Source organism: Ursus maritimus (assembly GCF_017311325.1).
Source record: "Ursus maritimus isolate PB19 chromosome X unlocalized genomic scaffold, ASM1731132v1 scaffold_X1, whole genome shotgun sequence".
NCBI classification, from domain to species: Eukaryota; Metazoa; Chordata; class Mammalia; order Carnivora; family Ursidae; genus Ursus; species Ursus maritimus.
This window is the reverse complement of record NW_024423319.1, coordinates 40384864-40401152: the sequence shown is the minus strand read 5'-3', so window position 1 is coordinate 40401152 and position 16289 is coordinate 40384864. Positions and strand designations below refer to the sequence as shown.

At 52.8% G+C, this 16289-nt stretch overlaps 1 protein-coding gene across 2 annotated transcripts in view; it reads right to left on the bottom strand.

The window, feature by feature from the left end:
- Positions 1-9302: 9302 nt before the first annotated feature.
- The window catches only part of TSC22D3 (TSC22 domain family member 3), a 61093-nt gene continuing 54106 nt past the window's right edge, over positions 9303-16289 (bottom strand). The window contains exons 1-3 of one of the 2 annotated variants that reach the window (XM_040629369.1): positions 12736-13109; positions 11940-11991; positions 9303-10833 (exon numbers count right to left, since the gene is read on the bottom strand). In XM_040629369.1, the coding sequence (XP_040485303.1) occupies positions 10603-10833; positions 11940-11991; positions 12736-12857 (405 nt within the window). In that variant the 5' untranslated portion in view covers positions 12858-13109 and the 3' untranslated portion in view covers positions 9303-10602. Of the gene's footprint in view, positions 10834-11939; positions 11992-12735; positions 13110-16289 lie in introns of those variants that run through there. The other variant, XM_040629367.1, reaches the window with a different exon arrangement.

Genomic DNA, 16289 nt, shown 5'->3' with positions numbered 1-16289 from the left:
CCCCCCCCCCCCCCCCCCCCGCCAACCAAGGGTGTACTCTGCTGGTTCCTTTCCCAGGGCAGATGACCATGCCTGCCAGCCAGCTTGGGCCCACAGCAGTAGGCACGTCCCTTTTTGTGGAAGTCAACAGTGACAGAGCCTTTTATGATGCATTTTCTGTGCCTGCTTCCTCTTTTCTTCTTCCTCCTTCTCACCTCTCAGTACATCCACACTCCTAGGGAAGAAACTGCTGGTTGCTGCCTCCAACATCCCTTCTTCTCTTCCTTAAAAACAGAAACTTGGATTTGTTTGGGGATGGCAATGTGCCCAGTTAAAGAAAGGCTGCCTCAGGAGGAGTGACCAGACGAAATTCTGGCCAAGGAGATGTTAAGCAGAAGTGTTGTGTGGTATTTCTCAGAAGCTTCCTCAAAAGGAAGGAGTGATTTTTCTTCCCCTTCCTCCTTTCTGCTGTTTGGATTGTGGATACAACGGCCAGAGCTTGAGCCGCCCTCATGGGCAATGAGGCAACATGCTAAATAGAGTGGGACAGCAGCTTGGAAAAAGTTTAGGTCTCTGGTGACTTTAGAGTCACCTTGTCAACCCTGGACTGCCTGTCTTCAGACTTCTCTTATGGGAGACATAAACTTCTATCTTTTTATTTTTTTAATTTTTTAAAAAGATTTTATTTATTTATTTGACAGAGAGAGAGAGAGAGAGAGAGCTAGCGAGAGAGGGGAGTGGGAGAGGAAGAAACAGGCTCCCAGCGGAGCAGGGACCCCGGGATCACGCCCTGAGCTGAAGGCAGACGTTTAACGACTGAGCCACCCAGGCGCCCCTACACTTCTATCTTTTTAAAGCAACTGTTAGTATTTTTTTCTGTTATGGGAATCAGAGCTAATCGTAACACTGTCCTCACTCCCTAAATGAAACTGTAGCTTGACAAGTCACTCCAGATAATGGGGTGGAGTTTTATGGGTTAAAATACGGATACGGAGAAAAGTGAGCATGTAGAAAACCTTTAAGGAAACAGTGGAGATTTTCTTTTTTCTTCCCTTTCTTTTTTTTAAAAGATTTTATTTATTTATTTGAGAGAGAGAGAGAGACAGCCAGTGAAAGAGGGAACACAAGCAGGGGGAGTGGGAGAGGAAGAAGCAGGCTCATAGCGGAGGAGCCTGATGTGGGGCTCGATCCCATAACGCCGGGATCACGCCCTGAGCTGAAGGCAGACGCTTAACCGCTGTGCCACCCAGGCACCTCCTTCCTTCCTTCTTTTTTTCTTTCTTTCTTTCTTTCTTTCTTTCTTTCTTTCTTTCTTTCTTTCTTTCTCTCTCTCTCTCTCTCTCTCTCTCTCTTTCTTTCTTTCTTTCTCTTTCTTTCTTCTTCATAGAGATTGTGTGAGTGGTGGGGAGGGGCAGAAGGAGAGAGGGAAAGAATCTTGAGCAGACTCCATGCTGAATGCAGAGCCCAGTGGGGGGTCCATCTCACAACCCTTGAGATCATGACTTGAATTGAAATCAAGAGTCAGATGCTTAACCGACTGAGCCACCCAGGTGCCCCCACAGTGGGGATTTTCTTAGTCAAGAAGCATAGAAACACCACTGGGCCGTATGCAGTTTCCCTTCACAATAAGCCCCACGAGAACCCACATCACATCTCTCAGATTTGCTCCAATATTCTCAGTGCTTAGCCCAGTGCCTGATGCACAGGACAGGTTCAATTTAAAAATGATTAGAAGAATAAATAATTCATCTCTTTTGTAATTGACGTAACCAACAGGCCATTTACTTGCATGATTTGAAAGACTTTGGGAAAACTCCCCCCGCCCATTTCCATCCACAGATTTCTTCCCCAACCCACCATCACCTGCCACAATATCTGAAACTCATATAAATTTATCTATTAATCAGTCCGTGTCAGGTACTGTGCTCGATCCTGGGGTGTAGCAGTGAGCAAAACAGGGGTGCCCTCGAGGAGCTTCCAAGTGCAGTAAGGTAGAAACCACAAACAAAAATATGTGAATTAGTCATTACAATCTGGGATAAACGCAGGGAAAGAAACAATGAGGGAAATTTCTTTAGACAGGGTTATGGGCAAAAGCGGATAGGAACAAATGGCCATTCTGAGAGCAGGGTGGCGGTGCTGGTGGGGGCATTCTGGACTGAGGGACCCACGTGTACAAAGGCTCCGAGGGCTGTTTAAGGAATGAAAGAAGCTTGGTGGGGCTGGAGCTTGGCAAGAGCAGGGGAGTGACACGCGAAAAGGCCTGAGAGGTCAGCAGAGGCCAGATCACATAGGCACTTCCTGGCCGTGGGAGGGAGTTTGGACTTTATCCTAAGTGCCATGATAAGCCTTTGATAAACCTCAAGCAAGGGAACACCAGGATCTGATTTCTCATTAAGAAAGTCACTCTGGCTGCTGTGTGGACTTGGACAAGGTCCACTGGGCAAGCAGGGAGTCCAGTGTGTGAGACTTTTGCCCATGTGGGACAGGGAGCCCATGTGAAAGATGAGGGTGGCTTCGCCTGGGTAGTGGGAACAGGGCTGGAAAGAAATAGAGGCATTTGGGGGTGCAACTATTGAAGGTCAAGCAGACGAAATGGGCAAAGGACTGGATGTGGGAGCTGAGGGGGGGAGGAATCAAGGGTTCTGGTTTGAACAGCTGTGGATGGATGGTGGTGCCTTACACTGAGGTGGGACCAGTAGGGGAGGGGGAGTTAAGACTTCCATCAGGGGATCTTGATATACTCGTGAAACATACAAATGGGGGCTGGTGAAACTTACAAAGGGAGCTGTGCAGGAGACAGCTGGGTATTTGAGACTGGAGCCCAGGGAAATGTTGCGGACTGGAAATGTAAATTTGGGAGTCATTAGGATGGTGATGTTGCTTAAGACCTTGAGAGTGAGTGGCCCCGACCAGAGAAAGACTGCAGAGGGGGCGGAGCGGAGCCCAGAGGTGCTCCCACAGGTAGAGGAGGAGAAGCATGCAGAGGTGATTGGGAAGGGATGGTAGAATTATTTGTATACTGCCCGTCCTCCCCAACAGAATGTTTTAGAGTTTGAGGAGGCTGATGAATAGCACCCCTTCTCTTCCGCCTGCAATTGGAATCAGTTGAGACACATACACACACACACACACACACACACACACACACACACACACACACGTCAGACAGGAGAGAATACCACCTTTATTAAGCCTGAAGCAGCCTGTCTCATTGGCTCTCTCCATATGGTAACATGAAATGGGCTCCAGTAGCACCAAGTCCATGTCTGACCTGGTCTGTGCCTAGCAGAGTACCTGGCCCACAGTAGGTGCCAATGTTTGTTGAATGAATGGATCCAGATGTCAAGATTGAATCGATCTTCACCAATCATCCAAGAATCACCCGGGGAGCGTTAAATTGCCTAGGCACAAATTCTAATCCCAGGCCCATTTTCTCAACATTTCTGGGGATTAGGCTGAGGCATCAGGTTGCATTAAAACTCTTGGCAGGTGAGTTCGAGGTACAGCCAAGGTTAAGAACTATTGCCCTGATGGGGCACGAGGGTGGCACAGTGGGTTAAGCGTCCGACTCTTGGTTTCCTCTCAGGTCATGATCTCATGGTTGTGGGATCTCGTGGGATTGAGCCCCACATCGGGTTCCACGCTCAGCAGGGAGTCTGCTTGAGATTCTCTCTCTCTCCTTCTCCCTCAGCCACTCCTGCTTGTGCTTTCTCTCTCTCTAAAATAAAATAAATAAATCTTAAAAAAAAAAAAGAACTATTGCTCTGGTCCAATTCCTCATTTTATAGATGGGGACACTGAGGCCCAGAGTGAGAGGGTCGATCTGTAACACTAGGGGACTCATTCTGCCAACCCTGTGAGTTGCTGGGACAAGGCTGTTTCTCTCTATGGGCTTCCGGGTCCTCCTCTGGGGGTGAGGAGGTTGGGACAGCCCCCTCCAGACCTAATGGCATATTACTCTATTCTCTTATCCCAGGTGTTACTGAACTCGCTGGGACATCGCTTGTTGCCTCAAGATGCTTCTCCATGATGAGTAGTTAGTTTCGCACCTGAAATGCCTGGGTTCTGGATGGCAGTAAGCAGCAAAGATGAGATGTTTGGTGCAGTTCAGGACCCACACAGTCAGTCTTTGGTAGAGAATTTGTTTTGTTTTCTCTTAGGTGGTGGCAGCAGGAAGCTCATCAGGGGAACAAGAACAAAACAGCAGAGGAAGGTCCAATGGGCTGGGGCCACCCTTCTTCTTTGTTCACAGTCCTCTTCTTCTAGTTCTTGTTCTCCTTCGCCCATCCACTCCGACTTACCTCTTTTTCCTTCCCTTCCTGCTCGCCCCAGTTATCTACATCGGACACAAGTCTTTCAGAGGCGACCCTATTCCTGTGCCGATCCAAAGACGTCCTCCCGTGCAACTCACCCACCCTCTCCCATTTGAGTCTGGTGACTCAGAGCTTGTGTGTTGTTACAATATGGACAATCAGAAGGGCTTTGTGAAACGAGAAAGGTTGGGATAAGGCTGTAGGTGACTCCTGGCTCTACTAAATTACATGGGGTATTGGGGCACTGAGCCATGGGTTGATTTTTACTTTTTCTTTTTTAACGTAGTTCCCATGCCCAACGTGGGGCTTGAACTTGCGACCCCGAGATCAAGAGTCACATGCTTTACTGACTGACCCAGCTAGGCACCCTGCCATGCGTTGATTTTCAAAGGTGGATATTTCTCCAGCAACCTGATCAGAACTCATATATGAGGATGAACAGAATCTGGGGGCTGGAAGGGAAACTGAGGCCTAGAGCAAAGAGGTAATGTGTAGAAGTCTCATGGCTAACGGGCTGGCCCTTCCTGGCCTGGGTTACTTACTAAGCAGAGGGCTTAGAAATGATCCTGGGTAATCATTTTGTTTTGCACGTGGGAAAACAGGTCTGGCAACACCAGTGACTTGCCCCAGGTCACACAGCTTGTTGGCCAAAGACCAGGACTATACCCCAGGACTCCTGACTCCTCTTCTTAGAATACCTCAGCTACCCCAAAGAGACCTTTAGGGACTAGTTTATTTTGACAGGTGGTGGGCCTTGAGAAGGATTCTGAAGAGGAAACGTCAGAAAAAAAAAATGGACCAAAGGATAAAAACGGAGAGATCACAGACCTCAATGTTCCCTTGGGGGGGGGGGTTTCCTGTCTCTTTCTCTGACACCACCCCAGTTGGCCCTTCCTCCTCCCTCACGGGGCCTCTCTGGGGGCGGCCTCCAAGGTGCGGCTCTGGGCCTCTGCCTGGCCTCCTCTGCACCCACTTCCGGGGGCGCGGGTCCTCTCCCATCATTGCTGCCGCTCCTGTGACCCACAGACACCCCCACGGCTGGCGCCCCAGCTGCTCTAGCCCTGGACTTCCACAGCTGGTTTCAGGCTATTTCCATATGTAAATATGTCGAGCTGGGCTGCAAATCAAATTTGGCATTCATCTCCCCTCTGAAAATCCGCAGCCCTGTTCCTACACCTGTTTCCTTCAGTGTGTCTGTCCGTCCGTCTGTCCCGAGTCTCTCAGTCCTCCAGACTCAGATCTGTTGGGTCACCAGGGGCTGGTGTGGGCGGGGGACTCGGTATTTAAGGGGTCCAGAGTTTCTGTCTGGGAAGCTGAAAAGGCTCCGGAGGCGGATGATGGTGCCACGATTAAAAACAACAGAACCAAACAAAAACTCTCAGTGATCCTCGACCCATGGCTCTTTCGCTCTCTGCTCCGGGACTTGCTCTGTGACCGGGTCGTGCTGATGTTCCACTTTGCGCTTCAAAAGTTCATATCCGCCAGCATCACCAGGAGAGTGAGCAGCTCCCGAGCGCCACTCCCCTCTTTAGTCTGGGCGAGGGCCCGGATCTGCACTGAAAGCAACTTCCCCACCTACCTGCTCCGGATGGGTTGCGGACCTCCCTTAGAGAAACGCTCCCTTTCGGTGTCTCTTGGTTTTGTCCCTTTGTCTCCTTTCCAGGACCCCTGTCCCTGCCCGTGGCCGGCCCTCATCACCTCACACCTGGATTAGCCTTTCTCGGCTGCAGCCTCTCCAGCTGCCAGCACCCATCTTCTGCACATGTCTTTGACATCACATCACTGCCCTGCTTAGAAGCCTTCCATGGCTCCCTCAGACCTATTAGATCCTATCTCAATTCATTTGGCGGGGAGCCAGCCAAGCTGGCCTCCCATCCTCCCTCTTTCCCCCTTCCCCGTTCACTCCCATCCCCCTACGGAGGCCCAAAGGTCATGTTTAATCTTACGTCAGCCCCTCCGTTACTTTGGGGTGGTCTCCTTTCTACCGGTCCCTGAAACACTGCTGCTTTCACAGGAGGAATTCTGAAAACTGTGGAGATTCTCCGGCCTGTTTCTCAATGTATCTGTCTCCCCTCTCCGCCAATCGTGGCTCTGCCATCACTGGCGCTATGACATCGGCTCAAGTCGCTTCCCTTTTCCTGCCTTAGCGTTTTCATTTTCCCATCTGCAAAACAGGAATCTTAATGGTGCATGCTCACAGGTTTGTGGGAAGGATTCAAAGGGGTGATGTATGTCAAAGGGCTTAGAATGGTGTCTGGGCCAAAGTGCGGGCCATGGAAGTGTTCGCTATTATTACTAATTATCGTGATGATGGCCCCTTCCAGCCAGCTTCTCCCTGGAAACCGCTTCTGCTTAGAAGGGCTACCTGAAGGAGTTCTCTGTCAAACCTTGCCTGATCTAGCAGAGGTGGTTAACTATTAAGTACCTGGGTTCCAGTGAGCTTCTCTGCATGAGACAACCTGAGGAACTGGGCTGTCTACAAAGCTCTAGTTATGTTCATTAATTTCTAACCAACTAGGAGGAGAGGGGGTGAGATTTGAAAGCAAGAGATTGTTCCAGAATACGTACGATGATGTTAGGGCCACTTCAGAATAGCCTAAAGGGACAGCGGGTTGTGGGACTTCTTTCCTATGATCTTTCTAGAATCCTCCCTACACCACAGTTCCAACTGCCCAGCTTCCTGATCAGCTTGCCCCCTGGGTTCCTTCTAGGAGCCCAACCAGGAAAGCCTTTCTCTGTGGTGGTTCCCAGCCAGAGAGCTTTGCACCTTGTACCCCAGTAGTCCTTGTCTGTAAATAATCTACCGCCCACATTTCTGTTCTACTTTTCAAACCCACCTCTCTGCTTTTGTGGCAAATACAATGAATTCCTTTAAAAGCGCCACTGAATTCAGTCACTGTTTGTCATTATGTGTTCTCACTCTCTCTCTCTCAATGAACGCTAAAATTTCAACTACTGTTGGGTTGGGGGAAGTCCGAGCATATTTTTGACATTTTCCAAGGGTCCGTGCTGTCACGGAGGCCGGGAACCACTGGCCCGTGGGGTACATGGGAGCGGGGGGGAGGAGCACCAAGCTCTCTGGCTCTCAGTTTCCCTGTCTGCCAAATGGACGTAAATCATAACTGCCTCTTTTTCTAAGGTCAAGAAACAGAATGTTCCACATTCACGAGCAAGGGCATGGAGCAGCATGGGGAGGGCGGCCGTGGGGATCAGATGAGACAAGAGATAGGAGGGTTCGTGGAGAGGAGGCATGCCCAGGCAGGGGAGCATTAGCGCCGCTGTTCCTCCCGTTCTTTCCCTTGTTCTGGGTCCAGCTGGACCAGCTGAGCCCCGAACCCCAAAGCCCGTGAAGCTCCTTCCAGGAGCAGCGTGTTCTTTTTGCCTTTCCCCACCCCTACTTGGTTTTCTGTGGAACAACAAAGTGCGGCTCCTGGATGTGACTAACAGCCACAAAGTTCCTCTTATCTAGTCTAGCAACCACTGTGGCCTCAGAAGCTCTAGTGTTTGTCTCTGTTTAGTCGTGGTTGCCTAGGAAACAAAGCTGTTCTCTCTTTCCCACTATGGGACCGCGGGCCAATTTTTTCCCCTTTCTTGCAGGGAAGGGCTGGATGACCAGAGTGGGCCGAGGGTTTGCTGAGCCATCTTCTGGGTTTGTTTTTTTTGCAACTGTGGGTTCTTGTTTGGCTGCAAAGTGGGTGTGGGAAGTCTCCAGATGAACTGAAGAGTCAAAAAGTCCCTCGGCGCTTCGTGGGGGGAGGGGCTCGGGAACTGGGGAAAGCCGCGTGTGGGTCGGGCGGCTGCCTGGTCCAGTTTGTTCCGGCAGCTGTGAAATGTGCATGCGCTGGTCAAATGGGCCGGCCAGACAATGACCTTGGCATCGGGAGTAGAGAGGTTAGGAGCAGGTGGGGCAACTGGGATTTGAGAAGCCAGCAAGCCGGGGTTTGTCACGTTCTGAAGGAGAGTTCTGGCGACTGGAAAGGAACAGGCCATCACGTCTGACCTGGACAGCAAAGGAAGCGTGGCATTTTGAATGTATTTGGCCAGCGATTGGCGCAAGGGAGGGGGACGAGGCCTCTTGGTCCTTGAGGTTTGTGGCTCAGGAAAATCAGGGAGTTCTGCTCCATTTCACAGGGCCAAGGGACAGGCATAGATGCTGTAAGAGGCCGAGATGGAAGGGGATCGTTCCCGGAGGACACAGCAGAGCGCAGTACACAGTACAGGGGACATGGAATGCCCACCAATAGAAGCAGGGAAACGGCAGGACTCCGGATGCCAGAGACTTGGGGCCAGGGAAAGGGCGACGGGTGAGAACGGACCCCAAAGGGAGCCAGAGGAAGGAAGTGGAGTCAGGAGCCTCAGCCCCGGCCATGCCACACACCTGGTAGGGTTTGTGAGCCAACTATCAGCAGCGACAAGTACATCAGCAGGGGTCCAGGGCACCTTTCCTGGGGGGATGGGGGGGTTCGGTTTGGGCACGGCATACATTCCGTGTCCTTTTCTCACGAGGGTCCTCTTAGCTCCTTTGCCAAGGTCAAGGGTCTCACGTGGATTGGTGTTAAGGAGGATGCACGAAGTGATCCTGATGTTTTCAGAAGAGGGAAGAGCCCCACTTGTGTTTATTTGGTTCCCTCACATGGATACCCTGCCCTTTTCTTCTGGGCCTCCTTGGGGTCTGCTTCCTCCCAAATCGGCCCCTCGAGCTGAGGTTATGTATTACGGGTCACCTCTCCACTCACTCTGAAGCAGTCTAACGAAAGCAGGAGCAGCACAGAGGGACAGACGTGGGGTGGAGTCCGAATTCGCGATAATAGCCATGTGACTCTGGGTAAGTCACTTACGCTGACCGAGCCTGTCTCCTCACCCGTACAATGGGGGTATTTTGACAGGTATGCCAGATCAAGGACGTAGCACTGGACTGCCACTTAGGGGGTGCTCACCAATGTTCAGGGAGTCGGAGAAACAGTGCCCCCAGCCACCCACTCCAGTTATACTCAGACGCCAGGTTTATTTTTAGAAAAAAAAAGAGCAAAGTTTATTGAAATTTCAAGCTACATTTGAAAAATCCAAATCCAAATCCTGGAGACATAACATCAGGATAAGGTGCCAGAAAGTGGAAAGTGTTCACTGCCACAGAACCCCCCTAGACACAAGCTCCCTGAGCACATCACCCAGGCACCGTTGGGTCAAAGCCATCCCCTTGGCCATCCCTTGTGCACAAGGGGACACCAGCAAGCCAATCATTCAGTTCACTTGAGAGTTTTCCACAAACATAAAGAACAAAAGTTTTTGCATGACAATGTGAAGTCCCTGGCTGATCTTCTCTCAACCCCATTCTATGTAGTCAGCACCAGTGAATGGTGGGTTTGGCATTGGAAAGGGGACCTCCCATGTCTTCAGGGGACAGATGGGACAAGGGCTGAAGCAGCAAGGCATCCGTGGCCGCATTCAGAGGCTGGCCCCCTTCCCGCCTTTACTCTGTCGTCTTACTTAACATAAAGGACAAACTGGATCAAGTTGGTGAATGAACACAGTCAAAGAACTAGCCTGAAGAGACAAGGGACCCGTTGATACCCCCAAAGCCAGTCAGGGCCTGCAGCACATAGGTGTATGTGTATGTATACATCGCTACACTAAGATATAGATCTAGCCCTATGGGTTTATATACGCATGTATGGCTATATAGAAAACTATGCCAACACTAACCAAACAGAACTTTGTAAGCGGTCATCCCAAAGCCGTAATCCCACACTGGGCTGTGCACAAAGCCATGCATTAGACCATATTAACCAACAGAAGGCTGACTTGGCTCAATCTCTCCTATCTGTGGCCCTGCCTTGACCAGGCAGGAGAGGAGAGAGAGGTTGCCTCTGCTCAGAACACAAGTGGCTTCTTCATAGGAAAAGTCGTTGTCAGGTGAAGCTGCCGAAGATGTCCATGGAAATGAAAAAAACAGACCCCTAATGCTTTCTGGAGTAAACCGGCTTAACAGCTCACACTACCTTTCTCCTTTGCCAGTTGCAGCTAAGTTGCCCAGGCCCTGGGAGCCCCCAGGGCACGGTGGCATGAGAGGCTCACTGGCCGGGGGTGACGAGGCCCCATGCAACTCAGCCTCCAGAGACCTGCTCTTTGTCAGGGGTCTGTCACTGGAGTGGACCCAGGCGGCCATGTCCTTAGGACATCTCTTGGCACCAGCTATGCTAGGTGTAAAGTTCTCCACGTGAGATGACGCTTGGGGAACCAAAAACAAACTGGAAAGAACTAGGTAGAACAAGTTTAGTGGCTCTGCCCACCCTAAGGACAGAGCCACTTACACTGCAGAACCACCAGGGGCCTCGGGCGCTTGCGGGGTTTCGGGAACCGGCTCCTCGGGGCTCAGACGGGACTGGAACTTCTCCAGCTGCTCTGGGCTCGCCAGGGTCTTCAAGAGGGTGTTCTCGCGCTCCAGCTGGGAGTTCTTCTCCACCAGCTCCCGGATCTGCTCCTTCAGGATCTCCACCTCCTCTCTGACTGCGTACATCAGATGATTCTTCACCAGATCCTACCACGGGGGAATCACAACAAAGCCATCCGGTAGCCATCGCCGGCCCTCTGCGGCAGTCACCCTGCCATCGGGGTGTTCCCTGGGCCACCGAGCCCCGGCCTCCCCTCAGCACGATGGCCCTGAGGCCCTGTTCCTCCGGAGCGCTTCGGCCTCACCCAGGAGAGCTGCGCGACTGGGCCATGCCCGAGCTGGGAGCCCAGCTTTGAGCTGCACAGGATCCCCCTCGGCAAGTTTCTAGTGACTCTCAAAGCCGGCCACTTAGAAGTCCTCTGCGGGTCGGTTGCCGGCGGTTGGCTCTAGCCCCACTGCCACCTAAGGCCCTGTTGCTGGCCCACCTCCCAGGGAGGACCTGCGGGGCACCCCATACGGTCTGTCTGCTGGACACACCTTGCCCAAGAGGACGGAACTAGCTCTTCTGGAGCCTCCTCCCCGCCATAGGGCCCAGTACACCGAGCTGGGGTTGCACCTGCGGGGCAGCATGGCCCGACAGGACACTGGCCCCGAGCAAGGTGCCAGGATGGGTGCATCCGCTCTGAATCTGAGGACCCCGCCGGGGCAGGGGGCTGTGTCACTGGGCGCCAGGGCACAGGGAAGTGGTGGCTAACGGCTGGATGCCCCAAGCCCTGCAGCCATTTTGGCTGCTCGGTGGAGTCTGACCTCTACCTGGTAAGGAGAGGGAGAAGGGGTGGGGTGCTTTGCTTCCTGTTTCCTCCCAACTCCTGACCCCAGCCCAGGCTCTGCAGAGGCACTGCAGTGTGCTCACATCCAATGAGCTCCCGCCCCTGCCAAATGCGAGCTGCAGACAAATGCGAGTGTCTGAGCTCCCTGCCCTGCCACCGGCCCAGGGGTGAGCCAGAGGCTGCAGCAAAGAGACGGACGGGACGGTGAGAGGAGGGGGTCCAGCCAGGGCAGACTGCAAATGTCCTAAAAAGCTGCCCCTCTGACCTGACGCTACCTAGAGCCTCCAAGGGGAGGGGAAGCAGGCTTTTGGCTTCCTCAGGCTCTTGGCAAACGGCTTTTGCACCCACCCCCTCAGTCCTGCCCCAAGTTACATAAGCAGCAGCTAGGTCTGGGGCTGGGAATGACGCAGTGATGCCACTCACCATGGCCTGCTCGATCTTGTTGTCTATGGCCACCACGCTGGCTCCAGAGGCACTGCCAGGACAAAAAGCAAAGCGACCGCGTTACCCACTTGGTTCCACTCTGAGCACCTGGCAGCTGCGGCCAAAGTTCTCCATCTGCCCTGGTTCTTCCTCTCCCGCCTCCCTGCCTCCCTGGCCCAGAGTCCCGGGTACTTTGTCCCCCAAGCCCGTGCAGGAAGCTGCACCTCCCAGCCGGGCTGGCTCCCCCCGCCCCCGCTGCCGCCCAGAGCTCCGCGTGGAGCCGCGCGCAGGGCCAGGGGCGCACGGGCGAGCGTGGCCTGCTCGGCCAGCCCGGGCGACAGGCAAACAATGGGGGCGCGCGGCCCAGGGAGTCCCCCCGCCCGCGGCCCATTCCGGCGCCGGCCAGAAGGGCCGCGGGCGAACCTACCGCGCTCCGAAGCTAGCTAGGAATTCCTCCTCGGCTCGGAAGCTTCCGGCCTGCTCCCCGGCGGCGCACGGCGCGCGGCCAGTCCCCTGCCCAGCCCTGCTCGGCCCGGCCCCGCCGCCCTCTGCCTCCGGCTGCCTCTGCCTCGGGCTGCAGCAGCTCCTTCTCACGGCGCAGCGGCCGCAGGGACGCTCCGACGGTGGCTCCCAGCGCGGCGGTGACCCCCCTCTCTGCGTCCCCTACCCCCGCCCCTTCCCAGGATGCTGCACCGCGGGGAACGGGGACCGGCGGCGCACGGCTCGCTCGGAGATCCCGCTCGCAGCCCAGCCCCCGCCGGCGCCTCGGCTTCGGGAGCTGTGGCCAGTGGTTTACCTGTTATCCAGCTTAACGGAAACCACATCCCCTCCAAGCAGGGAAGAGAAGAAGGAGATGTTGAAATTGTGCAGCTGATAGACCGCCACCTCCATGGGGGTCTGATACATTTCGGCGTTCATGGCTCGGGCGGCCGCGGAGCGCTGGGCGGGCTGGGCGGGCTGGGCGGCTGCCGGCTGCTGGCGCGCTGCACGGGGCTGGGCTCTGCGAGTCGGGCCCGGGGGCTACGAGGGGGGTCGAAGGCTGCCGATCGGACCCGAAGCCAGGCAGCTGCTTCAGAGTTGAAGGGAAGTGACTCGAGGGGTGTCACCTAGTGTGTCACAAACTCCACAGCGGACAGTCCAACCCAGACTCGGAGATATTTCGGCTCCTGCTTCTTTATATAGGAGGAGCTGGCTGCGTCACATGGCGTCAGGGGCCATGCAAATGAGTCCTGTACCGGGCTTTGTGGTCCAGTTAAACCACATCCCCTCCCTTGAACCTTAGGCTAGGACTGTAAACAGTTCAGCACTTTCCTGTGCCAACTGGCATCTCCAAAGAGGGCTCTGAAGATTGGTACAAACCAAACTGGAGCGGATTCTTCGAGAAATAAGTACGAATGCCCTAACCAGAGCAGAGAGCGTTCAGTAAAGGGGGGCGCTGGCTGGTTTTCAAAGCTCTTCTTCAGGTGTCAGCCGGCATACACCCCCCCCCATGGCTTTGCAATGCCCTAGTACACCACACGCCCTGGGTACCTGCCCACACAGTCAGGAGCCTCACCTCCTTGCCGCCCCCGCCTTCTCAGCCTTCTCTTCTGCTCACATACTTTGTCACCTGCATGTCCCATCACCCAGCCAGCCGGCCCACTGGTCTGCCCCAACCCCAGCAACTATCCACTGATCCCCCTCCTTTGGAGGTACCCCTCTGTGTGCTGACACATGCACAGATCTGTGACATGCTCAGGACAAGAGAGTGTCCCAAGAACTCAGAGGAGTGGGGGAACATGTACAAGGGGGAAGCTGGGGGCCAGGTGGGTGACGGAGGAAGTGGAGGGGGGGAGACAGCAGGGGAGTGAGTGCTGGAGTGACCACAAGACGCCAGCCCCTTTTCCTTTGGTCTCTACATCCTACTCTGCAGAGAAAATACATTCAACTTTATCCAGGATTTCATGTCCATATTGTTAAAAACAAGATCTTGTCACTTTCCTATAAAGAGCAAATGACAACAAAACTATGAAACAAGGCTACTTACAAACCATCCCAGGAAAACATTCGCTTGGTGATGGGTCCAGCCATAGGTAGGGTTAAGAGGCTACTTCGAAATAAGTCAAGCAGAGAAAGACAATTATCATATGGTTTCACTCATTTATGGAACATAAGAAGTAGGAAGATCGGTAGGAGAAGAAAGGGAAGAAGAAAGGGGGGGGGGGTAAACAGAAGGGGGAATGAACCATGAGAGATTATTGACTCTGGGAAACAAACTGAGGGCCTCAGAGGGGAGGGAGGGGAAATGGGATAGGCCGGTGATGGGTATTAAGGAGGGCACATATTGCATGGTGCACTGGGTGTTATACGCAAGTAATAAATCATGGAACTTTAAATAAATAAATAAATAAATTTAAAAATAAATAAAAATTAAAAAAAAGAGGCTACTTCAGGAAAACGCCGATTCGGAGTTACAAGGAAAATGAGGTGATTGTTGCCTACTAAGAGTTACATATGTTTTCATCAAAATACGTTTTCCTTCTTTTCAGCTTCAAGCATAAAAAATAGAAGGCAGCAGAGGCTTGAGGTGCTTTGCTCCTACTCTGTCCTAAGTGAGGCCACCTGGTGGACAGATGCGGAATTGCAGCCAGAGGGCGCAACCTAGCCTGAAGAAGGGACAGGTGATGATGCAACCGCAAGTATTATTTACACCAACTCAGGGCCATAAGGAGAACACTGGGTTCCACCACACATACAATAGTCTGGATGAAGCTAGGGCCAGTGCCCATGAATCAGTTTGTGATTCAGGCTGTGGTCCAAAGAAATACCCTAATGCAATCATGCTACTGGAAAAGTACTAGGGCCCCTTATCAGCAAAGAAGGTAATTATTATTTGCCTCAGGATATTTCTCCTAACCAGGTGCCTGGCACCGACACCCCGGCCGAGGCCCCAGTTAGGCCCAGTCTTAAGGCCTTGCTTTTCTCCAGGCGGCCAGTGCACTTATGCCACCGAACAGCCAGTATTGGCCACCATGACGCGGGGCTCCCCCTGGATCCCACAATAACAAATGCACAAGGGCCATTCTATTGGCCAAGTGCTGACAAGGGAACTATCTAAGCAAACCGGCCCCAGAAGCCCAGGGTGGTGTTTTTCTTCACCCTAGGTGAGGTGGAAGACCCTCCCAATCTCAGGATATTATGTTGCTTTTAGGTCACAAGTCCTCCCACAAGGTGTTTGTTTGCACACAGCTGTGTGTAGTAGGCAGAACAAAGGGCAGACTCTATTTATAGGTCATCAAGAACATTAGCTGAGGGAATAAAAAAGCTTTCTTAAATCAGAAGCTTAATTGATACTGGAATTCCCTGATATATTAATCTGCCCTCTGTGCCACACAGAGCTTTCTTGGCCCTAGGAAGAGTTTCAGACCTGCCACTGGCCTGTAAATCTTTCTTTAACTATTGCTACCCACCCCCAAAATTCCAAGGGAGATGTTGAAAAGAAAAAAAAGATAAATAAGCTAGGTTGGCAGAGAAAAAAACCACCTCCAGGAAGACGAGGCACAGGACAGAAGAAAACAGATCCTTCCAGGGGAACTTCCTTACAGGGAGGCAGAGGCAGAGAAATCAAGGGAGTTGAGGAAGGGAAAGGAAAAGAAATCAATTGCAAGCAAGGCTGTTTGAATTGTAACCTAAAGACACTTACTACAGATAAGCTGAGTTTGATGGGGCACCTGGGTGGCTCCATTGGTTAAACTTCTGACTCTTGATTTCAGCTCAGGTCATGATCTCAGATGGAGCTCCATGGTGAGCCCTACATCTCCCTGGGCTCATCAAGGATCCGTGCTCAGTGCAGAGTTGGCTGGAGCTTCTCTCACTACACCCCCCTCCCCGCTCCCCAGCCACCACCCCCCCCCCGCTCGTGCATGCACGCTCGCTCTCTCTCTAAAAATAAATAAATAAAATCTTTTTCTAAAAAAAAGCTGAGTTTGAGACCCACTGACAATAATGGCTACCATTAAGTGAGCATCAGCTATGGGCCAGACATTTGCACCAGCCACAGCATAAAGCCTGTGGTATAGGCACGGTCAGCATCATTTACAGATGAAGAAACCAAGGGTCTGAGAGGCTACCTTGCCCAAGATACCCAGCTAATACATTATAGAGTTGGGACTCCAAACCAGGTCTTCCTGACCTACAGACCAAGTTGGTTCCTACCACACTTAGTAGTGGGGTAGGGGGTAGGTGTGTTGAGTAAATAAATAAATGCAGTGGGGGGCTGGGTTGGAGGTGCCGGAAAGCGGTGAGGAGGAAGAAAGGAAGAAGGGCAGGACACGTGGTCCAGAGGCCGACTTTGAGTTCCGTCAGCACAGC